The sequence below is a fragment of the Lissotriton vulgaris genome, chromosome 1_1, assembly GCF_964263255.1.
Source record: "Lissotriton vulgaris chromosome 1_1, aLisVul1.2, whole genome shotgun sequence".
NCBI lineage: Eukaryota > Metazoa > Chordata > Amphibia > Caudata > Salamandridae > Lissotriton > Lissotriton vulgaris.
Window position 1 is genome coordinate 347,431,796 of NC_141685.1, and position 26,240 is coordinate 347,458,035.

Sequence of the window (26,240 nt, forward strand, 5' to 3'; positions counted from 1 at the left end):
GGCAGGGGTGCGTGCTTGCCCCAACCTCTTTTGCCTCTTCATCAATGCTTTGGTCACCCATTTAAATGAGGTAGTGGACAATGATGCCCCTAAATTGGCTCATAGCAAGGTGCCAGGTATGATGTTTGCGGATGACACCTTGATTCATTCTAAGTCATCCATGGGCATCCAGAGGGTTCTCGTCAGCTTTGGAACCTTCTGTACAACTAGAGGCCTGGAGATTAACACGCTAAAAAACACATTTATGGTTTTTAATCCAGCCAAATGCTCCCGTCCTAATTCCTCTTTAAATGGTACCTTGCTAGAGAGGGTGACAGTTTTTGATTATCTTGGTGTCACACTGTCTGAAAAGTTTGATTGGGGCCTACAATTAGCTAAAGCTAGCCTCAAACTTGCCCAGACAGTAGGGGGAGCATTAAAAACCTACAAGAGCTCTTCTTGCATATCGGCTGCCACGGTGGGCGAGATTTATAAAGTGCAAAATAGGAGTGCTGTAATGCATGGGGCTGAGCTTTGGGGGCATTGTCCCCCTGGTGGTCTGTCCAAAATCGAGCACAACTTTATGAGACAGCTGCTGGGTCTTCCACCTAGTACCCCACTTATCCCCTTACGCATGGACCTTGGTATTAGACCCATAGCAGAGGAGATAGGTCTTCGACCATCAACATTCTGGCGTAGATTATGGGTCACCCCGGGACTAGCAGGCTATCAGATGGAATTAAAGGAGATTCTTGGCTTTCTGAGAGTGGGTAATCTGCCTTGGTTCAAACATATTAGGGACACATGTCACAAGCTAGGTCTCCTAAACCTATGGAGTAACCCGGAAGTAGCATGTCAGGCCAGTTCACGTCTCGCTCTAGGCAGAGCTTATAGATTGCTCAAACTAGCCGACATCCAGGAGAATACTCTAGTAGGTAATTTATCAGTCGACTTTCTAAACATCAAAGTGGAGTACCACTTTGAGGACTTTTTGGATATTATTCAACCCTTCTTGGCAAGGAAACTCTACTTCCAGTTCAGAATAGGGGCTCTTCCGCTTAGTGCCTTTACCAACAAGTGGTCAAAAGCCTCCCCCCTTGGGGTATCCTGCATGTAACTGTACTGATGAGACTGATATCCATGTTTTCTTTTTTTGTTCTAGGTAAAAAAAACAGCTTGACGGCGATGGTTAGTTCCACTTTGCAGGAACTTGGGGTGTAGGCAGTATGTGGAGGCATTCAGATTATTGTGAATGGACTCCCACCCTCTTATAGTTTTTGCAGTTTCCTGCTTTTTGAACTCTATGTGGCACAACCGAAGGTCAATCCTAAATTCAGCTGTGCAAGTCTAAACTTATTTATAGTGCCAATTTTGTCATTCCTTATTTACAGTACTGGTTTTAACCATTCAATCTATGTTTTACTATTTTCTAACCTGTTACGTTTTAAAAATCAACACTATTAAATAATTGAAATTTGAAGATATCAACTTGATTTGGGGTAAGTGTTGGTCGCGGACTAGTAGCACCCTATTTATATAAATTTCTCCCTGTTATGATGAATTTTATCGAAGTTTTAACTGAGTTTTGTCTTATTTTATCTTCATATATCGATCTTTTTCCATGTATTTTATGTATTACTGTCTGTATTGTTTACTTTTTAAGGTCTCATTGAAAGAAATAAAGTTTGTTGGAATGGAATATTAATATGATTGGCACAACTGAAAGGCCTGCAGTTAAAAAGCACCTCATAAAACAGCAGCATCTGTGAATTTTGTTTTTATTTAACTTTTTTATTGCAAACATGAGGGGTCCATATTTAGGTAATGGTATATTGTCTTTATTTCTTGTTTATTTGTGTAGCATATGCATGCAATAAAAATAATAAAAAATAATTGAGGCAGCTTGCGAAGGCCAGACCTGTTGGCTTTGCCAATGATCGTTATGTTGAGCTATACATCACAGAAGCTAAGCAAAGTTATTAGCCATCAATATTTCTCCCACATTAATTCACAAATCTGAATGTTTGCATACCATACAGTATTGGCAACTTCAACATCCTTCTCTTTTCTCTAAAAGGGCACCATTCAGGGAACATCGCCTGCTTGTATTTCTGCGGTTTAGAATTCAAGCATCATTATTCCTCCATACATTGGAAACAAAGTTAGCACAAACCCAATGATACTAAAATGTATTGGTAAATACCACGTGTACTGCATCTTTTCAGTATATCACACTTTAAGAAACAGCTTAATGATGATGACAAAAACACCTTTTTAATAACAATGTATACTTTATCTCTGGAGTGTATGATTTGACAAAAGTAGAACTTAGACATAATTAGAAGCAAGTCTTAAAAAAGTGTTACCTGAATAATACTGCACTTATTGCATAATTAGTAATGTGATTGATATATAAAAGGTATATCTATATGTTAGTTTTAAAAAACAATTCTAAAAAAGTCAAGTAAAAGTCATGCATTACATCTGCTACTTAAACTAAGATGTATGAAACGACTTTCTTCGTATATTGGCATCCAAGGCATTTCTATACATGTTTCTGTAGATTTTTTCTAGACTGTCTTCAAAAATAGCCCGGTGGCTTTTTCCTTTGTACTCAGCAGCACGGTTGGACCAGTACTCGCCGTTGTCCAGATGAACAGAGGTGTTCTGCTGACACAATCTATGAAAAGGACAGCAAAATATTTCTATTAACGGTGAAATGTAAACTTTTGACAACATTTTATGTACTAAATGCGTATAATTTTAAACTCGTATTATTCACAATAAGCTTGGTGACGTTAACTAAATATCCTTTATCAACCTGATAATGGGATTGACCACCCCTTAGGTACGTGCCACAAAGCTTCATTATTGCTACTTGTTTGCGATCAGCTATTGGAAATACTGTGAAGCCTGGACTTTAACATTGATGGTTTCAAGTTGTCTTGCAAGCAAATGCAAATAAAAACCAGTACCACAAAGAAGCGCAAGCAGCACGGAGGAACAGTAATCAAGAAATCAATCAGCACTTGGTTCAAGCACCAGGGAAGAAAAGAAACACATGGAAACAAAGTGAGGGATGTGGAGAGTTTCTTTTTCTTTTCCAGAAACAATCAATTGTAGCAAGCGACAGCGCATGTGTGGTCTCAGACGAGCCCTAAAAATATATATTTCGGAACCCAATTCGGGGCTACAGGGCAAGCAGGAGCAAATGGGGTTTAACCGTGGATGCTGGGGCTGTTTACCACTGGTGTCCTAAAGACTGTCCCAATATGGTGTGGCAAACAGGGTCATGTAAACCTCTACCCTACTTGACTTTCAGGGTAGCGAGTGCAAGCAGTCAAAGACATCTCAGGGCACTACCATAAAGGATAAAGTATCAGGTCTCAAACAATCATAAAAGTGGACAAAGTAAGTGAATGTCCAGACCAATTCTTTTCTTTTAAGATCGAAGTAGTACTTTAATCACACCAAATCATAACTTGGTATGAAAAGAAGCAGCACCACTGGGATGCACAATATAGGGTTCCCTACACAGATAATTGTAAACTGAGTGTTTCCCAACAGTCGATTGTGAGCTACAAATCCCAGACACCTTCAGAGTAGCTCACAGCCTTGAGTTCATTTTTAAATAAGCACATGGTCATATTTTCCTTTTAAAGTTAAGGGAAGGCTATGCTCATTTTACATTATCATCATCAGGCTGCAGATAGCAGGGCCTGATAATGAGCAGTGGTCAGTCAGATTTATGACCCACGGGGCTGGGTCACAGAGGTGAACAACTGAATGACTAAGGTATTTAACCCTTAAATTAAAGTCCTTGTCAGTTCAGTATTGGAGCTGGGGAACAAATATGTTTCTGAATGATTTTAAATGGAAGAAAATTAAAATGGAAAGTTACTTTAATGATTAAGTTAACTCTTCATTTCAATTTTCTCCCATTTCAATGTGTTGCATTTACAAACAGCAGGCTACTTACTGCCAGTGGCCATTAGACACTGTACCGCAAGTATAACAGAAAAATACAACCATTTTTATTTTTCAAATGAGAGAAATTTTTTCTGCACTTTAGATTTCTTCCATTTAAAAAAATGTGTATGTCTGTGTTATACATGTGACAGTGCTACGTATGGGGAAAGATATGTCCTGTGCTGCAAGAACATACCGCACAGGCCCTCAATCAACCGTACAGATATATTCCATTCATACACACACACACACACATGTCCACACATCCCCAAAGGCCGCGCTCTCACTGACACACATGGCAGCCCTTTCATAGTACCCTTAATCATAGTATTTTGCTCAAACAATAGTACCTGGTTCTATTGACATTAGGCTTAAAGTCAATGAAGCTGGTGGTGCAGGCTTCGGCAAACGTGAAACAGTTTCCTGTAATATGTGATATGCAATTAAAAGTGATTGCATAATGTAGCCTCCGTTCTTGTAATGAAATTGCGATTCTCCTATTAACATGCCTAGAGAATCTAGATTTCATTAAAGACACGGAGGCTCACATTATGCAATGACTTTTCTAGCTCGTGACTTATCCTAGGCTCGTGTCAGATTGTCCCGTGCTTGGAGTCTCGGACATTCTGAAAGCGGCCGTTGGGAGTTTTGTGGAGAGCCTGGCACTGCTGGTCGGGTTTCTTCATATCCTTATCTTGATTTATTAAAGCCAGATTCATACATTATTAACGAGTCTTCGCCTTGCTGTTTACAACAGTAACATTTGACAAGGCATTTCTGATATGAAGGTTGCGGTTATCTATTGAGGTCCCACCACATGATTTGCTTAGACAATTCAATCCTTCAGATGTTGGTGTTATCTGATCGTAGCAAATAGTCACAACTTCCAAGATTAAGTGTTCAGCTTTCATCTACACGGGCATGCAGTCGCACTTGTGGTTACCGAGGCACATCTCATTGGTTCGCCTCCTGTCTATGTCAGCTGTAGAAGACTGCTATGGCTCTGCAAAGATAGTCTGGACATGCAGTTTTATCATTCAGGGTGGAGAATAATGTCCCTATGGTCCAGGGACTAGCGTGAGATCCTCAGGAACGGCAATGGCAGAATCAGGACAGGTCCTCTATAATCTTCTGCAGCAGTCACTAAATATGGCACTGAGGTGAAGTGTCACGTAGGAGCTTGGTCTTTAGCTGGGTAGGGAGGTCGAAAGACCCTTGGATTCATGCACGTCTGCTCCACACACACTCCCTTTTTAAATTACTTCTAGGTTGCTCCTCTCCCAGACATAGTGGCTGGGATTTTCCACCTCCAAAATTCAGCTTCGCCATCAAGATGTGAAAAATTCAGCTTCTCCAGCAAGATGTGCAGTTTTCAAGCAATATCCCCACTTACCTCTGGAAGACTGGCTATCTATGATACCTGCCCTGAATCACAGAAGTCCTGTGAGTACTCTGGGAAGTACCACAATCCTTGGTCAGTGAAGCCGATTGGAAATAGATCCCAGCGGGAAGGTCTGCATCCCACTTTTAAACATAGCTTCCAGAGAGGAAATGTGGATCCACTCTATAGTTTATGAACCCATATGGGGTGGTTCTTTTTCAGAACTTTATCTTTGCGGGTCAGCCGTGGCCTTCTTGAGAACTGCAGTAGCGAGGGTAGGTTATTCTCATTTATAACCTTGGAGACAGCTGTAGAGCCCAGGCTTAGAGAAGAGTCTTCAGATAATAGCTGCTCATTATATTTATTTATTTATTTAGCTTATAAGGTGCACAGCTACCCGCAGTGGGTTTCCCGGCGCCAAGGGACAGATTAAGAGAGAGGAAAAAAAGAGCAACCATAAACCATTACTGAAAGAACCACGTTTTACGTCCCTTGCGGAAACGAAGGAGATTGGTTTCAGTTTTTAAGACAGCGAGCAAAGCATTCCATAACTTCGGACCCAGGTGGGAAAATGAGCGGTCGCCCATCTTCACCAGCCTGAATCTCGGATTCACAAAATCCCCTTTCCCAGAGGATCTCAGTGAACGACTAGGATGATAGGCTTGAATGAGGTCATGTAAATGTGCAGGGGCTAAGCCTTGTTTAATCTTAAAAATGTAACAAAGAGCCTTGAACTTAATTCGACTGGCAATCCTAAGCCAGGGAAGATCATAAAGTGCTTGGGAGACGGAGGCTCTCCGAGGGACATGACGTAGGAGCCGTGCAGCCGCATTCTGCACAACCTGAAGTATGTTTAAAGTTGCTAGATCAGCTCCTAAGTAAAGAACATTTCCATAGTCCAGGCGGGAAACAACCAGCGCTATGAAGTATTTCCGCATATCATCTCTGGCGTTAATGCAGTCACATGCATAATTTAAAGACCAGGTAACACCTTCAATTTGTTAGTACAGGGTTTATTCAGCACCGAACAGTTTTATCATTAAAGATAATGTAAGCATGCAACAGAGTTGGAATAAGCTTGCTGGTGAGCGCTGTAACTGATGGAAAAATTGAGTGGCCACTGAAGTTTTTTTTTTCAATGATCAAGTGATTAGTTGTGCTTTTATGTGCTTGTTAATTAGGTGTCTCCCCAGGTAAGGTTTTTATTGATTGTTACGCCCAGGTGGCTATAGAAAGCAACTTCTTTTAGGGGTTTGTTATCAAGGGTCAGTTTTAAGGTGATTCTTCCATTCTCAAAAAGCATGACTTTAGTCTTGTCACAGTTGACATGCAAGTCATCCAATGTATTACACTAATAAAGCCTCATCAGTTGAAGTTAAAGAGGTCTTGGGGTTAAAGAAAAAAAGAACAACATTGTCGGCATAAGCAAGATAGCTGATAGGTTTAATGCCTAGTTTGGGTGCAAGGCCATTTGGGTCATACAATAAAACATAGATTGGATTTATACAAGGAAAATAGCAGGGTCACCAAAATACACCCCTGTTTTAAGCCACTAGTGGTCCGCAATCTGAGAGATAAGATTTCCCCTGTGAGTTTTATTTGCAGCCACGTGTTGTTGTGGAGAGCCTTCAAGATATGTAAGAACGTTTGATTAATGTGCCACTTTATAAGTTTGCCCCAAAGTTTGTTCTGGTTAACTTTGTCAGAATAATCAATAAAGCTTTCATACACTGATAAATGTATTTTTAGCGTCTTGCTTACTAACTTGCTTACTAACAATTTTAATGCAGTAATATTATCACTCGTGGAGCAGCCTGGTCTGAAGCCAGTTTGGTTGACGGGAATAAGTTTATCAGATGCCCAATTTTGCAAATGGGATTGTAAGAAGTTTTCAAAGAGTTTCCACATCTGAATCCAGGAGGGCAATAACACAGTAGTTTTGTGTCATCCTTCGGTCCTTTTTTGTAAAGTTAAATTACTAAAACGCCTATGGAGAATAGCAAAATGTGTCCTGATTGCAGGATACGTGAAAACAATATGTAAAAGTTCTGCCCATGAATTAGGATTGGCTTTTATTACTTGAATGGGAATTCCATTCGGCACTGCAGCTTTTAACGGACATGCCGTTTTCATTAACTCCATTAGATCCTTCATAGTAACTCTCAGATCTGGGATATAATGCGCTGGCAGTGGGCATGTAACCAATGATTTGTCATATGTTTCACTGGTGTATGCTGCCAAATTATCAAACACAACAAAGTGATCATTTGAGGGACGGAAAAAGCCAAGTCGATGGTGATCAGTGGCGGCTGGTAGGAAACAGTGGTGGGGTAAGGTGGGAGGGGTTGGGGGTATTTAGGAATAAAAAGAAAACAAAACGTACTTGGTGGTCGCAGTTGTCTGCTTATCCTCTCCTCGGACGCAGAAACCAGGAAGCACCTTGACTCCCCTAGCTAATCACGACCCTGCTGTCACCAGCATAACAGCAGCGTCGTGATTGGTCTGAGCTCCGTGGTTTGGCGCTCAGACAGGGAGTGGGAGGCAGTGCATGTTTTCCACCCAGGCTGTGCAATACAGCCTGTGGGGAACATGCAAAGTGAGCATGATGGTTTGACTGGCCTGCAGCCACCACTCCTCCTCCCCAAACGTCACAGGAGCCCGCCCGCCTCTACGTAACTTAACCTGGCGGCAGTGCAACTTTAACACTAAAAATAAAAGTATAATAAAGTTCAGTTAGCATCATTTTATTTTTACTTTGCGCTGCTTTAAAGCAGTGGGGCGATGCTCCTCCACCATAGTGGAGGAGCTGTCGCTGTGGCTCTTCAGAGACCAGAAACATTTTAAGTTATTTGTTTTAATTGCAAGCTTTAATTCCGACGATTCTTTATAGTGTGCACAGCACAATGGGTTTCCTGTACTCAGGGGCGTAACAAACGCCCCCGCAGCCCACGCAGTGCGGGGGGGGCCCACTCTCTTCAGTAAATGAAGGGGGGCCCTCAGCTGTGAGAAAGGCTTGCGCTGAAGCAAGCCTCTCTACCTCTAAAGCAGGTGCAGGCTGTCTGCAGCCTGCCCTGAGCCCCTCCCGCTGACTGAAGAGAAACAAAGTAACAAGTTACAATGTTTCTCTTCAGTCAGAGTGAGCAAGGCCCAGAAAGAGGATGGGGTGGGTGTGTGGAGTCGACAAGTCCGTGGAGTTGACAATTAGGACGCAGAAAAAGTCATGAGGTCAGGTACCTAGTTGTGAGAGGGGACATGGAGATGGTGTTCTTCGGGCAGGTTTTGACAAGAGCATGGATGCAAATATGCATGTTATTCATGAACTGGTTGCCATTTCCTAAGGAAGAATGGGCAGATGGGTAACACGCTGTCCCACACACTTGCAAGACTATGTTTTGATTCAAGATCCTATCTTCTCAATGTTGTCAAATATTGTAGTACTATTTCACAACTTTGATTTTCATGTAACACCGCACCTTTAGCTGTAGCTCTCCACTGTGAAGTATTTTAAACAATAGCTTGATTCCTATAGGAAATTTTTGGGTTGGATATTTTTGAGCTTTCTAATGAGGGTGGTGTGAAAAGTTTGTATACTTTAGTGAATTTGCCTCTATAACATCAGTATATTGTTTCTCTGAATTTAAACTGTGAGAAAGGTGGAGTATGTCTTGAGTCGGTATCCCCTTTGGGAGTGGGGGCCCTCAGAGTCAGACTGTCAGCATTCTCAAGGGCAAAGCTCATATGAGAAGGGATGAGGCAGCAAAATGGTGCCCTCAGGTAAGCACTCTTGTTAGAACGCACCATGTGGGCATCCGCAGGAGGGTTGGTAAGGGGGGCCGAGAAGGGTGCAAGGCAGATGGGAGAAGGGTGCAAGGTAGAGGGGAGAAGGGTGCACGGCAGAGGGGAGAAGAGTGCAAGGGGGAGGGGGGAAGGGTGCAAGGCAGACGGAAGAAGGGTGCAAGGCAGAGAGGAGAAGGGTGCAAGGCAGAGAGGAGAAGGGTGCAAGGCGGAGGGGAGAAGGGTGCAAGGTGGAGGAGAGAATGGTGCAAGGCAGAGGAGAGAATGGTGCAAGGTAGAAAAGGGTGCAAGGCGGAGGGGGAGAAGGGTGCAAGGGGGAGGGGAGAAGGGTGCAGGGGGGAGGAGAGAAGGGTACAAGGCAGAGGGGAGAATGGTGCAAGGCAGAGGGGAGAATGGTGCAAGGTAGAAAAGGGTGCAAGGTGGAGGGGGAGAAGGGTGCAAGCAGAGGGGGGAAGGGTGCAAGTAGGATGATGATGAAGTTAAAAATTTGCCCCCCCCCCCCTCGGAAATATTTCTGCGGACGCCCATGGCAACGCACACTACTTTGTGATAGAGAGTGGTAGAGAGTAGAGAGAGAGTGGAGAGAGAGTGGAGTGAGAGTGGAGCGTTGAGAAAGAGAGAGTGGAGAGAGAGTGGAGAGACAATGGAGAGAGAGAGTAGAGAGAGAGGGAGGGAGGAGAGAGAGAGTGGAGAGAGAGACAGTGGAGAGAGAGAGTGTAAGGAGACAGTGGAGAGAGAGTGGAGAGAGTGGAGAGAGAGAGAGTGGAAGAGAGAGAGTAGAGAGAGAGTGGAGAGAGAGAGACAGTGGAGAGAGAGTGGCGAGAGAGTAGAGAGTGGAGGGAGAGAGTGTGGAGAGAGTAGAGAGAGACAGTGGAGAGAGACATTGGAGAAAGAGAGAGTGGAGAGAGAGTAGAGAGAGAGAGTGGAGAGAGAGTGGAGATAGACAGTGGAGAGAGAGAGAGAGAGTGGGGAGATAGTGGAGAGACAGTGTAGAGAGTGAGCAAGAGAGAGTGGAGAGAGAGAGAGAGTTGACAGAGACAGTGGAGAGAGAGTGGAGAGAGAGTGGAGAGAGAGAGTGGCGAGTGCAGAGAGAGAGTGGAGAGAGAGTGGAGAGAGTGGAGAGATTGGAGAGAGAGAGTGGAGAGAGAGAAGAGAGAGAGAGAGGAGAGAGAGTGGAGAGAGAGTGGAGAGAGAGTGGAGAGAGAGTGGAGAGAGAGTGGAGAGAGGGAGAGTGGAGAGAGAGAGAGTGGAGAGAGAGAGTGGAGAGAGTGGAGAGAGAGTGGAGAGAGAGTGGAGAGAGAAGAGAGAGAGTGGAGAGAGGGGAGAAAGGGGAGAGAGAGAAGGGAGAGAGAGTGGAGAGAGAGTGGAGGAGACAGTGAAGGGAGACAGTGGAGAGAGAGCGGAGAGAGAGAGAGTGGGGAGAGAGTGGAGGGAGAGAGTGGAGGGAGACGGTGGAGGGAGACAGTGGAGAGAGAGTGGAGAGAGAGACAGTGGAGAGAGAGAAAGTGGAGAGAGAGAAAGTGGAGAGAGAGACAGTGGAGAGAGAGTGGAGAGAGAGACAGTGGAGATAGAGTTGACAGAGTTGAGATAGAGAATGGAGAGAGATGGAGAGAGAGTGGAGAGAGAGTAGAGACTGACTGAGTGAGAGACTGGATACTGACTAACTCAGAGACTGACTGGCTGAGAAACTGACAGAGAGAGAGAGAGAGACTAACTGACAGAGAGAGACTGACTGACTGACAGAAAGAGAGAGATAGAGAGACTAACAGAGAGAGAGAGACGGACTGACTGGCAGAGAGAGAGAGAGACTGACAGACTGACTGACTAACAGACTGACTGAGAGAGACTGACTGACTGACTGAGAGAGACTGACTGACTGAGAATGACTGAATGACAGAGCGAGAGAGAGACTGACTGAGCGAGAGAGACTGGCTCATTGACAGAGAGAGAGACTGTGATGGAATTGGGGTCACAGTGCGTATGAAGCTATGCAATGCCTCTTATGATTGCTATTGTCTACTAATACAAATGTATTATCAAAATGTGCTCTTTGTAGTTACATCTCCTTTTGAAATACTGCCTTGTCGCATTGTCTAATGTTTTAAAATGGAAACAAAAAGGAGCAGTGGATGCACTTTTGTCAAAACTGAACGAGGAGTGGGCCCCATGTTTTATATCATGGCAGGAGTCTGCATCAGGAAACCCACCTAAAATTGGGCAAACTTCCCCGGCATACTGATGGCAGGGACCCTATAATGAATGGAACACCACCTATGATAGCCTGCTGGCAGACTAAGCCCAACCTTTAACTCCACCATCCAGTGTTATTTATAACGGCTGGATTAGTTAGAATGGTGTAACAATAGCTCCGCATCCCCTGCAGTTTGGCAAGTCGCTGGCCTGAGAGCTCTAGACTGGTACGGAGGATGGGGGGGGGCGCCCCTCCATGTAGTTTGCAGGGGGGCCCCCTCAAGTTTCGTTACGCCACTGCCTGTACTTTGTTTTTCAAAAAACTATTTTTTTTTGTCTTTTACACGCAAGGCTCTGGGTGAGGAGGGTTGATCCGCTAGAAGTTGTTGAAGCTGTCTTTGATATTCCCTCTTGGCGACCATACCATCGTTACCGATGTTTGTCTTGTGATTTGATGCTGTTTTTAAAACGATAAAAACATGATTTTGGATGAAAGTTGTTCCCAGTCGTTTTGCCATTTTAGTGAGTTACTTCCATACTTTGCCAGTTTCTTAATAACTTGACCATAAAATTCAAAGCTTAAAGTACTTTTAATTTGATGTGTAGCACATCGTTTAAAAAATTTTGTGCACTGATTGATAGAAGCCAGAGAGCTTTTTATATATGATTTGTCTGTGACCAAGTTTTATAAACAAATTTTAAAGTAAATATTGTGACTGCTTTTCCTCTCTAAGGGTGATTTTGAAGCGTTTACAGATTGTAAAAGTAGCAAAGTGCAATAATGTGTAGTCAATTATAGGCTTTGCATGATGCGATACAAACGTGGGTTGTGCAGGCTGATCAGAGGGAAATCTTACATTTAGCGTCCAGAAGCCCGGACCAAAGAAAGGTTTACACATGTATTGATTTTTGGCCCACCTGGCTAGCCCCCAGTTGGCAATAATGGGTGGCGGAACATCAAAAAGTGAGTCCAGTGGGCGTGGCTATGTGCCGGGCAAAGATGGATGCGAGCTAGAGAAGCTCCGCAACGCTCTAGCCTCCACCTGTAATTAATCCGACAAGAGATCTGTAACTGGGCATCTACACAGTAGTTAAAAGTTCGGAGACTCCAGTGGCACACAAGGAGAATTTATTTATTTATTTTATTTATTTAAGGAGTTTTATATAGCGCTAGCCTGACCCGTATCGGAGCGCTTCACAGCAGTATTTGAGTAAGATTCATACAATAAGGCCCTATTCTACATATATGTATGGAAAGTCCTCGTGAGCTGAGTAGCGTCGAGGTAGTACGCAAGTCCTGAGATAGCCTCATAGAGTGCACGTTGTGTAGGGGTGGATACAGTAAAGGAGTATTCTGCATATAGGGTCAGAAGTCCAGGTGTGCTGAGCAGCATTGAGGTAGTCCGTGAGTCCTGAGATAACCTCATAGAGAGCACGCTAACTTGGGGTTGAGCCCTTCAGGTGGGGGGGAGGGATGCGTAGGAAGGAGTCCAATAGCAGGTAAGAGGTAAGTCTTTTAGCAGCAATGTCTGGGGGAGACAACGAGCAGGGACTTGCGCTTTTTACGGGGCGTGCGACGGCGAAAGGGCAGGTCAGGCATGCAGGCAATCCGGAGCCCCAGGCTTGAGGTACGGACCTATCTGCGTCATAACGTCAGGAGACGTAAAGCCACTAGTGCGGCGGCGGGCTGCATAGGAGGAAAACATCATAGCCTGAGTGTTGGACCCGGCCCTTTAGGCAGGTTCACCCCTAGACTTTTTGCTTTTTCCTAGCCTGTTTATGGAACCTGGTGTTGGTGATTTTAGGCCTCTGCACACTTTTTTACTGTGGTACAGTGTAAAGTGCTTGAGCTCTCTGTGAATGAGTGATGAGTGACCTGCCCTCCCATAGGAATGAAGGGGGAATATGTATGCCCATGGTAGTTCCTGATGTGTGGGGAGTGCAGGGGCGAGTTTGGTATGTATGAACTCGTGAGAATGAATGCTGCAAAATGATATATGCGGCATGACTGTGTCAAGTCTAGAAGTACTACTTTTGGAAGTTGGCATATTTGTGTAAGTTGGTGCTGGCGTGTGATTGGCTGGTGAGCCTGGCCCAGAGTGCCTGGGCCTGCTTGTGGATTGACTGTCTGGTTTGAGGATGACAGGGGCTGGAGAGCCCAGGAGGTTGTCTGAAGTCAGCCCATGGATGAAAGGCAGCATCTGCTGCCAGGGAAGTGGGAGGAGATGGCACCTGATAGTGAAGGGCTGTGCCTGCCTAACTACAAAGCTGGCTCCACCTCCCGCTGGGCGACTGTCACCTGTGTCCCTGATACTGAAGGGACTTCCCTATAACCAGTTCTAGCTGGTTCTCACACTGCCTGCTTCAAAGGACATCAAAGACTTTTAACTGTATAAGAAGGGGCTGTGTCCCCTTCCAAAATGTTCTTGTTTCTAACTTGAATCTGCCAGGGGCATGCTGCTGCTGGGGCCCAGGGGAATCCCTGGGCCCTGCCCATCCCCTGGACCTCTGATGGACTTTCCTGGACTCCTGGGGGACCCCTCTGCCTTGGCTGGGCTGATGGGGGGACTTTGCTTTGCCTCCTAGGAATCTCTGGGACCTTTTCAGCATGGAGAAGCTGCATTTTCCTGCAGAGAGCGCTTTCTGTGGACCCTCCTTGCTGTAGGGGTCTGCTCTGGGGACCTTTGGCGCCTGGGAGCGCTGTGCTGTGATCCTAGCGCTTGAGAGCGCTCCTGGCTGCATTTCGAGCGTTTCGTTGCACGCATTTTGCGTGAGGATTGGCGGGTGCCACCCCGCTTATTTGATTATTTACTTTGCGAGTGCCCACCTCTCTTATTTTTAATTTTATTTAACTTCGGCTGCCCACGCCGGTAGTTTTAATGCCTGCCCGCCTGCCTGCCTGAATCGGGCCGCCGCGCTGCCCGCGGCGACCCGGAAGTGCTCGGCCAGCTGGCCAATTGCAGCGCGGCCGGCCGGAAGTACCGCCCCGCAGCCTGTGAGGCGGAGAGAAGATGGAGGACGCATGGCGGCGGGTCGGCCGGGCTCCCGTGAGCTGAGGGAGCTGGCGGCATCTGAGGAGAGAGGAGGAGTGTGGCCGGCTGCTGGGGTCTCCCGTGTGCAGAGGGAGCCCCGAGTGAGGAAGTGAGCGGCCGACAGGGCTCCCACAAGGTGCGAGCCCCGTAAGAGTGGTCCGGAGGTCTTCCCCGCTGGAGGAAGAAGAAGAAGCGTGGCGGCCGGCTTGCAGGGCTCCCGTGATGCGAGGGAGCCCTGCTGCATCAAGGAGCCGCCGCCGCCTGGGAGCCCCGCAGAGAAGAGCCGACGCCGCCTCCCATGGTACCGGTGAGTGCGGGCGTGCAGGGGACAGTGCTGCTTCTGCTCCAGGAGGGCGCTCGGGGGTGTTCCACGCCGGTGAGGCAGAGTTGGTGCTTGGGCGGCACCGGTTGGTAGTGGGTCGCCCCAACGTTAAGCCAGAGCCTTGAGGCTCCAACGAAGGGGCATGTTTTATTTACTTAGAGCCTTGCGAGGCTCACGGCGCCCTTGTCCACGAGTCCGTGAAGGCTCCCACGATGCCCGCATTTTGTTTGCAGAGCCACGGAGGCTCGTGTGCCTATTTTAGTTAAGAGCCACGAGGGCTCTAGGGGGCACAGTGAATTCCTGAGCCAGATGGCTCCAGCGCCCCCCCCCTACTTCTTTCCAGAGCCCAGTGGGCTCCAACGCTTTGGGGGCATGGTTTGCTGTAGAGCCTGTGTGGCTCAGGTGGCGCAGATTTGTTCTAGGGGCTACTGAGAGCCCTGCCACAGCTTTTTGATCCCAGCTGCCCAGCACTTTGTGGGCAGCTGCCACGTTTAGGCTTTTTGTACTCTGTGACTGGCGCTGCATGACATTGGACTCAGGGCATCCTTGCCCCACAAGGCCAGTTGGCCTAGGGACTGCCACAGGTGGTGGCTTATGTAAGTTATGCGCAATGTGATTCCTATGTTTTTAATAGTAATTGCCTACTGTGTGTTTTTGCGCTATTGACTTATGTTCTGGCACCTCTGAATGTGTAGGTTTATGCATTATGTATCTTTCTTTCCATGCGCTGCACCTCTGAATGTTTAGTCATCATGTGTCTTCTTGCGCTGCACCCCTGAATGTATTTTATTGCATCATGTGTTTATTCTTAACACCTCTGAATGCTTTAGGCATCATGTGTTTCTCTTTATTATTCCTCTGAATGTAGACCCCTAAACGCTGAGTGATACTTAGGTGGTTGTCTTTTCTACTCCTCTGAATGTAGGTTTATTGCATCATGAGTAATGTATTCTTTCTTAGACCCCTAAATGCTGTGTGATACTTAGGTGGTTCTTCTTTTTTTAGTACAGGTGGTCCTAGTAAGGTCCTGGTTCCTGTTACCAGTGGTTACTGGTTGTTATCTTTGATTATTATTTTATGTTACATTTATTCTTTATTCTAGAAGTGATTTTATATTCTACATTTTATCTAGAAGTACTATATCTGATTCTGACAGGCGCCCATGTGGCCCTGTCTTGTGTACATAATCCCATGTGAATATTGCCCATGCACATATATGTGTGATTTTATCTGATGTGTTTTTACAATACAAAAGTTATTTTTATAATAACCTTGTGTGGAGTCTCTTTTGTGGTGTGCCTAGTATGTTGTTGCTGTTGTGCGCTGGCGCAAATGCTTTACACATTGCCTCCGAGTTTAGCCTTAAATGTAAATGTAAATGTATTGGCATTTATATAGCGCACTACTTACCCGTAGGGTCCCAAGGCGCTTCGACCGCTGCGAAACCCTTCCTGGCTTCCCTGAGAGATGGTCCCTTAATGGGTATCTCCAGGGTGAGACCAGGCCTTACTGCTTGAGCCAAGCTACCAAGGGGGTGAGCAGGGGTTATCTTGGCGTGTGACTTCCTTGCCCTGACTAGAATGGTGATTTCTGCCTGGCTTTGGCGTCAGCCTTAGCCTACCAGAAATAGCCAGTTCTAACACTGAGGTGCCCACGAAACATCCCTAAGGTACGGGAGCTGCCGTGTCACCCGCGATCATTTGTGGGACCTACGGCGGAGTGAAGGTGTGCTGAGGCATGTGGTGTGATCCGGAGCCCCGGGCTTGATTTGTGGTCTGAGTCGAGACACAACATAAGTAGGCGTGGACCTATGAGTGCGGCGGCTAGCTACATATGTGGCAAACAGCGGCGTTTGAGGCGCCCACTATATATCTTTGAGATTAGGGAAACGGCAGGAATTACGTACGCCTTGAGAGAAGCTGGGTGCAAGTGAAGCTTGGAGGAGATAAATGTGAGAATTGGCCATATTGCCTTCTGCAGCATATCAGAGGAGTCGATGGTTTGATTGGGCATCGCACACTAATTATTACGGTGGCAATATACGACCCTCCGATGAGGGCACGGCTGACAATATTTAGGGGTCCCCAGTGAGAAAAAACAGAAATGACTTAAGCCCGAGGTAATAACTAGTGGAGGAGGAGGGGCTAAAATCTGTGCAGGACCCGGAGTCGTTCTTGCTCCTTCAGGTCCCTCCTGATCCAGAGTCAAGCAGAGAACATGCTAAGCTGTATATTTGCAGGCGGAATGTTCAGAGGTGGAGTGAAGGTTTGCCCACTGAGGCCTTGGGTTAACTTCGGCTGCTTGGGTCAGGTTGGACCAGGCACTATGCCGGACCGGACGCTTCTTACAAGTTGCAAGTGTGGTTCACGAGTGGGGACTCACTTAACCACGTGGGTGACCAACTGCCGCCCCCCTAGACAACCCAGACAGGCCAAGTGAGGAGGGTGGATCTCACTTCCTACTGCCAGGCAGCTGGCAGTATCGAAGGGGACTAGAGGAAAACTAGACTTGGATTGTCCACCCCTCATCTTTCATACAACAAGAGATGGCTGGGATCAAAGGGCACAAGAGCACCCACCAAACTAAACTAGACACATACACTATGCATAAATCTGCTGAGGCGAAGGTTGCAGCCAAAGCAGATGTAACAGCTGAGTTACGCTCAGAAGGAGGAGACCCCACCCTAAAGGACATGAGGGTAGCAATCAATGAGGTACGTACATCATTGGAACGACAAATTGATTCAATCACGAAAGAAGTAACACTCATTAAAGCCAACCTGCATTAGATGAGTGAAAAAGTTAAAACCATGGAAACAGTCACCTCCAACCTTCATCAGGATATCAAAATAATGCAACAACAAATCAAGGAGCTACAAATAGCTTGCAAAATTATAGAGAGTAAACTTGATGAATATGAGGGAAGGTCACGACGTAACAACGTTAGAATGTTGGGGGTCCCTGAACGGGTGGAGGGGCCGACAGCGGATCTTTTTGTTGAAAGACTGATCACTGAATACCTACAACCGAAGAGCCTCTCCAATTACTTTTCAATTGAAAGGGCCCACAGAGTACCGGGTGGCAGGCCAAAACCAGGAGCCCCACCGAGACCTCTTTTGGCTACCCTCCCCAATTTCAGAGACCGGGACAAAGTATTGCATACTGCCAGCTGTGCCCCACTGGCCAAATACGAGAACAGCGTGATAACATTTTTCCCCACTTCACGACGCAGGTTCAGAAACAAAGAAGTTCTTTACAGGGTATTAAAAAAATACTTAGAGACAAGGGGCTGAAATACACAATGCTGTTTCCAGCCAGACTGCGGATCGAATCAGAGGGAAATGTATGGTTCTTTGATAACCCAGAGGGGGCGCAGGACTGGTAAATAGATGGAGACCAGCGAAGGGAAATCTCCCCAAGCATTGGAAGACCCATCAGTAGGCAATCGGGTTCGGCTGAGCGTAAGACATCTCGAATGGGGCCGGGAAACTCAGTTAGACTCAGCAACTGACTCGCCCGTTACTGCAACAGAAGTGTAAGATACAAGATGGAGACATTGGGCGGCAACTCAACAACGTCTTATCCAAGCTCATAAGGACAGGAGACCGACTGGAGACTGTTGGAGCACTTGTATGATTGTGTGCAGGTGGTGGTAGGCGAATGTTCAGGCAGTCCACCCCCTCGTACAAAATAGAATAGTTTGGGGTTAGGGCATTGTTGGACTTGGCCTTTTTTGGCTAAAGTTCCCTAAACTTTTTGCCTTCCCCCAGACCTTTTTCTGACATGGTTTTGCCAACTTAGATGCTTTGGGGCACCTTGCCACTGCTGATCAGTGTCAAAGTGTAAGTGCTCCCTGTGTAAAGTGTAATGGTAATTGGTTGTCCATGATTGGTATGTTTGCCTTACTAGTAACATCCCTAGTAAAGTGCACTATGTGTACCAGGGCTGGTAATGCATATGCTACTAGTGAGCCTGCAGCACTAATTGTGGCACCCACACAAGTAGCCCTAAAGAGACAACTCAGGCCTGCCACTGCAGTGCCTGTGCGCAGTTTGTTAAACTGCAATGTTGTCCTGACAAGTGCACCCACTTGCCAGGCCTTACCCATCTCTTTTTATGCACATCAGACACCCCTATGGTAGGTCCAAGGTACCCCCCTGGGCAGGGTGCAGTGTATGTGAAGGGTAGGACATGTACTAAGGTGTGTACCATGTCCTGACTGTGAAATACTCTCCATTTAGTTTTTCACTGTTGCAAGGCCATCTTGCCCAGAGAACAGAATGGGGAAGGCTGTGTAATATGTCTCCAGCCTACCTTCCCATAGGCGTAAGGAGGTGGTGAAGTTTAGTGTGCCTGAACTCACAATTTAATAACATATTTTTGTGAAGGTGGTTTTTGCATTGTGTGTTTAGAAACCACTCTTCTAGAAGTGGCTGGTTTTTTGTGTTCTAACATCTGTGTGTGTCTCTGCCTGGTTGTGAATTGACTGTCTGGATTTGAATGTGATAGGCTCTGGGGAATGTCTTGACGTGGAGGTGAGACAGCAACAGGCTGACCGGCATCTGGAGTGTAGGGGGGAGTAGTAGCCCCTGGAGGTAAAGAGGCCTGGGCTGCTGCCATACAACAATGGCTCAATCTCCTGCTGAGTGATTGAGGATCCAGACACCCACTATCAAAGGAAGAAGGTGTCACTGGCAGGGAGACACCCAGAACTGGGTTGGACAAGGGTAATGCTGCCCTGAACACAAAGACTTCAAAGACATTTAGGGGTATAACTATGAGAGCTGAAATCCCTGAACATTGGAATGGAACTGATCAAGACTGAAAAAAATTAAAACTACTTTGTGGTCAAGAGGAACCTCTTCCAAGGAAGAAACAGCTGAAGAGACTGAAGGAAAGGACTGGCCCTGGCTGTGTGTTCTGGGGCTGGCCTGCAGTTTGCTGATTTAACCAAGGAGAGGCTAAGGGACATTGCTGTGTGCTGTGTCCCCCTGCTTGAAAAGACTTTGCTGTGTGCTGTGTCTGAAGTAACTTGTCCCAAAGGGCCCGAGGAGAGCTGGCTCCCTGTTGTGGACTCAGGAACATCAAAGTTTCCAAGGGTATCTCAGAGACGCTGTGTGTGTTTTTTGCAGCCTGGGACCCTCGTAAGAATTGCCCTGTGATCGTGTGGCACCTGGAGTCCAGTGAGCCTCAGCGACGCTGTGTGAGCGTGTTTTGTGTAGCCTGAGACCTTCGTGAGAATTGCCCTTTGATCGTGTGCACCCGGAGTTTAAGTGAGTCTCAGCGACGCTGTGTGCGTGTGCTTCGTGTAGCCTGAGACCTTTGTGAGGATTGCCCTATGATTGAGCGCACCCGGAGTCAAAGTGAGTCTCAGGGATGCTGTGTGCGTGTGCTTTGTGCAGCCTGGGACCTCCGTGAGGATTTCCCTGTGATCATGTGCACCCAGAGCTCAAAGGAGGCTCAGCGTTGCTGTGTGTGTGCTCTGTTGCAGCCTGAGACCCTCATGAGAAATTGCCCCGTGACGGTGTCCCCCTGAGCAGTCGTGTTTTCTGAGTTGATTGACAGCGTGATCAGAAGTGTTAGATTTGGGGGTCTCTGGTTGTCACAGGTAAGTACTTGTGACAAGCAGGGACCCTCTCCTCTAGTCAGGGCAAGGGACTTACTCCTTAGAATAACCCCTTGCGTGGCGCGAGCAGATAAGGCTAAACTTGGGGGCACTATTGGTTAAGTATTTATGTTTATGTTTATGTTTGTGCCATTTTTAGAGCGCGCAAATACCCGGGGGTGTCTCGGTGCTAGAATACAGAACCATCGCTGAGGTGATAAGTTGTACTGGAAGAGCCAAGTTTTTAGTTTCTTCCTGAAACTAAGGAGGGTTGGGGCGGTTTTGATGTGGAGGGGCAGTGTGTTCCAGAGTTTGGATGAAGAGATAGTGAAACACCTGTCACCCCAGTTAGCCTTTTTTGTTTGAGGGACTTTCAGCATATGTGCCGAGGAGGAGCGGAGTGTTCTTGGGTACTCAAGCTGGCGGAAAGCTGCTCTGAGGAACTGTGGACCCACGTTATTGACTGCCTTGTAAGTGATACACAGGGCCTTAAACATTATCCGGCTCCTGACCGGGAGCCAGTGTAATTGGCGGATGTGAGAGGAAATGGTTTTGGATTTGGGAATGTTTAAGAGGACTCTGGCCGAGGCGTTCTGGACTAATTGGAGTTGGTTGATAACTTTTTTCTGAGCGTTCAATAGAAGAGCATTACAGTAATCGGTTTTTAGAAAAAACCAATGTACTAACCAAGGTTCTGCCGGCCGATGATGGAAGGGAAGGGAGCAGTTTTTTGATTCTTTTTAGGATGTAAAAAGATGAGGAGACCACTGAATTGACGTGATGCTGAAATGTCAATTTGTCATCAAATATGACTCCAAGGTTACGAACCTTGGTAACGGGTTGAGGTGGGTCTCCTAACTCCGATGGCCACCAGTGAGGGGGCCAGATGGGGTCCAGCCTCCCGAATGTCATCACCTCTGTTTTGTCAGAGTTTAGTTTGAGACAATTAGATGACATCCAGGAGCTGATGGCCTTCATTCCCGTTTGAAAATTTGCTGCCACTGATGACCCGTTGTTGTGTACAGAAAGCACAAGTTGGGTATCATCAGCATAGGTTGTCAGGGCAATTCCGTAAGATTTTATTACTCTCGCTAAGTCCGAAACATAAATGTTGAAAAGTGTCGGACTTAGCGAGGAGCCCTGAGGGACGCCACAAGGGAGAGTGAAAGTCTGGGAAGTGAAATGGGCCATTTTGACTGTTTGGTGACGATCAGCTAGGAAGGATGCCAGGAGGTCTTTCGCTTTGTTTTTGACTCCTATAGCTGAGACACGGTCGATCAAAGTGACATGATCGACCGTGTTGAAAGCTGCAGAAAGATCTAGTAATATCAGTACCGCGGCTCCTCCCTTGTCCAGGGTCGTTCTGATTTCTTCTGCTGCTTTAAGTAGCGCGGTTTCAGTTCCATGGCACCGTCTGAAGCCGAATTGGGTCTCATCTAATAAGTTATTTTTATCTATAAAATTAGATAGTTGCAGGTTCATCGCCTTTTCAAAAATCTTTGCTGGAAAGGGAAGACAGGCGATGGGTCGGTAGCTGGCAGGGAGAAGGGGATCAAGGGTAGGTTTTTTTAGGAGCAGCTTAATGATAGCTTCTTTCCAGACTGAGGGGTAAATGCCCGTTGCGAACATGGAATTGCAGATGGACGTCAAGATAGGAGAAATGGCTTCAGGAATTCGGTTAAGAATGGCAGGGGGACAAGGATCTAGAGGTGATCCTGATTTTGTACCCAGAATGAGTCGATGGACTTGTTCCTCCGCAACAGCTTCGAAGAACGGGAGGCAAGGTGTATCGTTGTTAGAAGGAGAATTGATTGAGGTAACGGAGGGTGCGAGGGTGAAGGCTGAAAAAATATCAGTGACTTTTTCCTTGAAAAAATTTGCGAGAGAGTCGCAAAGGGATTGAGTTCCATTGAAGCAGGGGGAAGGTGGGTTGGAGAGATGAGTAACTACCTGAAACAGTTCTTTAGCTGAGTTTTTTGCCTGGGTGATCTGAGAGGTGTAGTAGGATGATTTTTCTGTAGTAATAAGATCTTTGTATATCGAGAGAGCGCTTTTGTAGGTAGTTTTTTCCGATTCGTTGTAGTGGCGGCGCCAGCGTCTTTCGAGGTTTCTACACTGTTGACGCTGCAATCGAAGGGATTCTGTGAACCATGGAGCTGAAGGGGAAAGTCTGGTGCGATGGCAGGTTTTGGGGGGAGCTAGGGTATGACAAGCCTTATTTAGGCTGTGAAGATAGTTGACAGAAGCTAGAGAGGGATCCTGTTCAGTAGTAGTGATACTGTCAAGCAGCAAAGTTGAGAGGTGGGAAGGTTCGATGTTTTTCCAGTTTCTTATAGTGATAGGAGAGTCATGTGGTGGGTGAGATGGCAAAGAAGTCCGTCCATAAGAGGGGGGTCACATTTGAAATCGTCATATGTGGATTACTGGTGAATAGCCCGTCAAGAGTATGACCGGCTTTATGGGTGGGCTGCGTGACAATTTGCTGTAGGCCGACAGCTGCTAAATCGTTGGTTAGCATCAAGGTGTCAGGGTCAGATAAGGCCTCAAGATGAAAATTAAAATCGCCCAGTATGGTGAAATATGGTACGCCTGCGGAGAGCTCGATTAAATTGTTGAGGTTATTAAGAAATTTCGGTCTGGACCCAGGAGGGCGATAAAGTAGGATGCCTGAAAATGATTGGATATCGGAGATAGTGATGGAGAAGGAAGAAGCCTCGCAGTTACTATCATTAAAGTCGAGAAACTTGACTTTAAAGTGGTTTTTATAAATAATGGCTATTCCTCCACCCTTACGTTTTTTCCTATCAAGTCTGCAAACGCAGTAATTTTCGGGGCTGCTTTAAAGTCTGGGCCTGAGGAGTCATCGCCCCATGTTTCGGTGATAAATAGGAGGTCTATGTTGTGTGACTCGATGAAGTCCAGAATTTCAATTTTATGTTTAGGGACTGAACGGACATTAATAAGTGCTCCTGAGACCTTAGGAGTAGGGATAGAGGAGTGCATGGGGGAGGTGCAAAATGGGCATTTGTAAGGTCCTATATTGAGATCGGTGTGAAGTAGATGAGGTAAGGGGTGCGTCACTTCTGTTAAGCAATTCAGTTTACGGAGTTGTTCGGAAGTGTAAGTGAGAATGGAAGATTTAGGAAGCAAATATTGCTCACCGGCATCAAGGGGGCTGGCTTCTGGCGCGGTCTCGGCGCGGACGAGCGCAGACGAGCTTGCCTAAAGCTCGCCTTCGGCGCGCCCGCTGCGCTCGTCTGCTGCGCTTCCGGTGGGTGAGCATATTTTATAGGCAGAGAAGTGAGGAAAAAAAGGGGGGGCGTGGCCAGCGTGAGTGGGCGTGTCCGCTGTGCCAGGTGGGGCGAAATAATTGTTCAAACACTCGCCCGCAGCAGCGTCAAATCGGCTGAGCGGGGTGTCGGTCGATCAAGGCAGAGGCCAAGGGTGAGTAAATTAAAAATACACGTTATGACAACAAACAGATTTTAAAAGTTACAATGGTCCCTGTCGAAGCTCCCGGCTTTTCGCCTCAGGAGTGGTTAAGTAAACATGCATGAATACACACACTAATTAGATGACACACCACAAATGGACACCAGTCTATGATTTGTAAAAAATAAGTAGGCTTTATGTAAATATATATATCTATGCAGGCTTAATACAAGACCATCATAACATTCTTAAAAATGAGATTGTTTAAGCAAAGTTTTCTTTAAATAAGCGTCTTCTTTGTTGCGTGTTGCGCACTCTGTCCGACTCCCCCTGGAAAATGTACCGTGTCAAACGGAAAAACAAGGCAGGCACACTCGTTGGGGCCCATCCGGCCTGAAGTGTGCGCACTGACGGTGCGGAGTGGGACACAGTACCTTTTGGGGAGAGTCCGGCTCGTCGGGGACGTCAAAGAACAGCCTGGAAGAGTGGGCGGCCCTCTAAGTTGTGGTCCTGGCTCGGGCGGCACTTCTGAGAGCGGTGTGGAGCAGAGGGGGTCACAGGGTTTTGATGCGGGGCGGTCCGGGACTCAACGGTGTTCGTGACGGGGGCGACGTTCAAGCCGTACCTTCGGTTTCTGGAGCGGGTGGCCCGGTGTTTCAACACGTTGTACAAGAGGTACTGGGCGGCCCAGCTTCAGGAGCTTAGGCGGGCGGTGCGGTCCAAAGCGCTGGCAGCGTACGAACCATACCTGGCTCGGAAGAGGCTTGTTCCGAGGCGGACAGTGCGGCACTAGCGCACCGTACGCAACGTACTAGGCGGCTCTGGCAGTGCGGAATGGCCTCGGAGTGTGTCAGCGGGGTGCGGACTGAGTACGCTTGGATCGTACGAGTCATACCTCGCTGGCGAAGCGTTTCCGTAGTCCGTGGTGGCTGGGTGCAGTGGCGGTGCGGCTCGCACAAAGGGGAAAGGTGGAGCACGGTGCGGCGCGGCCCAGTTGGGTACGGTTAGAACTACCGCTTCAAGAGCAGCAGAGTCACACGGTGCAGGGCGGCAGCGGCACAGGCTTCCAGATAGCAAAAATGGGGGGTGAGGTGAGGCGCACTTGGCGACGGTTCCAGCAGGCATGTGCACAGGCAATCCAGCAGCTCCTAGCGAAGGCAGGGGAAGAGCCCAATGTTCCTGGGGCTCAGTTCAGGGGCAAGCTCGCTTCCAGGCCCTTGGAGAACGTTTTGAGCACAAGTCTTTTAAGTAAAATAAAACAAGTTTCTGTGGGTTCCTTCTCTTCTTTGGCAGCAAGGCAACAACTGCAGGCCAATCCCCCAGGATAGGGACAGTATTCCTCCTTCAGCTTTCCCGGTTCCTCCTCCTCGGGCAGAGATTTCTTCTTGGTTCAAAAGCCGGATCTGATTTCTTAAGAGCAGGGCTCCTACTTTTATACACAAAATCCTTTGTTCTTCCAGGCCAGGGGGGCCTTTGCCTAATCCAATTCAGTCCTTGAGCACTTTGTTTCGCAGACTCTGGCTTCTTCTTTCAGTGTGCAGGGGAGGGACATCAGACGCTCCGCAGGAGGTGGAGCCAGGATTGTGGTGACTAGTACAGTCCAGGAGTACTCTGTTGACAGTCTTCAGTTCTCTCTTTAGGTGCAGGGCAGAGACATCAGCCGCTCCCCAGGGGGCAGAGCCAGCATTGAGGTGGCAGAGCACAGCCCTATTCAGAGTCAAGGGGCACTCCCCCCACCCATCCTGGTGTAATCTCTCTATTCACCACCTGTCAGCCCCAGCCTGTCTCCTGGAATTCCCCAGCCCTGTCACACACAGAAACCAGACAGCAGATACACATCAGAGCAGAGGCGGGCTGAAATGGTTAGGCAAACAAATCTAACTTTCTAAAAGTAGTATTTGCAAACACAGGATATTAAAATAAACTTTACTAAAAGAAGTATTTTATTATTCTGAGTTCAGGCATACTAAACTTGACTTTCTACCATGTTCTCGGAGTCTGTTAGGATTATAGAGTGTAATAATTCCAGCAGCCCATTCTGGCCTATGGAGAGCAGGTAGCCTTAAAATAGTGAAAAACAAAAATGGCTGTAATTCACTATTAGGGCATGCCACACACATCAGGGCTTGTCCTACCTTATGCTTACAATGCACCCTGCCCTTGGGCCTACCATAGGGGTGACTAATATGAAGTTAAGGAAAGGTTTAGGGACTGGCAAGTAGGTGCACTTGGGCAGTCAGCATGACAGTACCAGACTGCACGCAGGCTCTACAATGGCAGACTTTAGACACATTTTACTAGGCCGCATCTGTGGGTGGCACAACCAGTGCTGCAAGCCCACCAGCAGCATTTGTGTTTACAAGCCCTGGCACTCCTGGTGCACTGTACTAGGGACTGATAGTAAAACAAATAAGCCAATCATGGAAACCAATCAATGTAAACATTTCATAGGAAGCGCTTGCACTGTGGCACTGATTAGCAGTGGCACAGTGCTCCGAGCAGCTAACACCAGCAAAACATATGAGGCACATCAGCA

The 26,240-nt window shown here is 47.1% G+C and overlaps 1 protein-coding gene across 2 annotated transcripts in view; it reads right to left on the reverse strand.

Moving 5' to 3' along the window:
• Window positions 1-2,247: 2,247 nt before the first annotated feature.
• The window catches only part of SPATA6 (spermatogenesis associated 6), a 373,911-nt gene continuing 349,918 nt past the window's right edge, over window positions 2,248-26,240 (reverse strand). For both annotated transcript variants that reach the window (XM_086952403.1, XM_086952404.1), the window contains exon 9: window positions 2,248-2,659. In XM_086952403.1, the coding sequence (XP_086808529.1) occupies window positions 2,476-2,659 (184 nt within the window). In that variant the 3' untranslated portion in view covers window positions 2,248-2,475. The remainder of the gene's footprint in view (window positions 2,660-26,240) is intronic.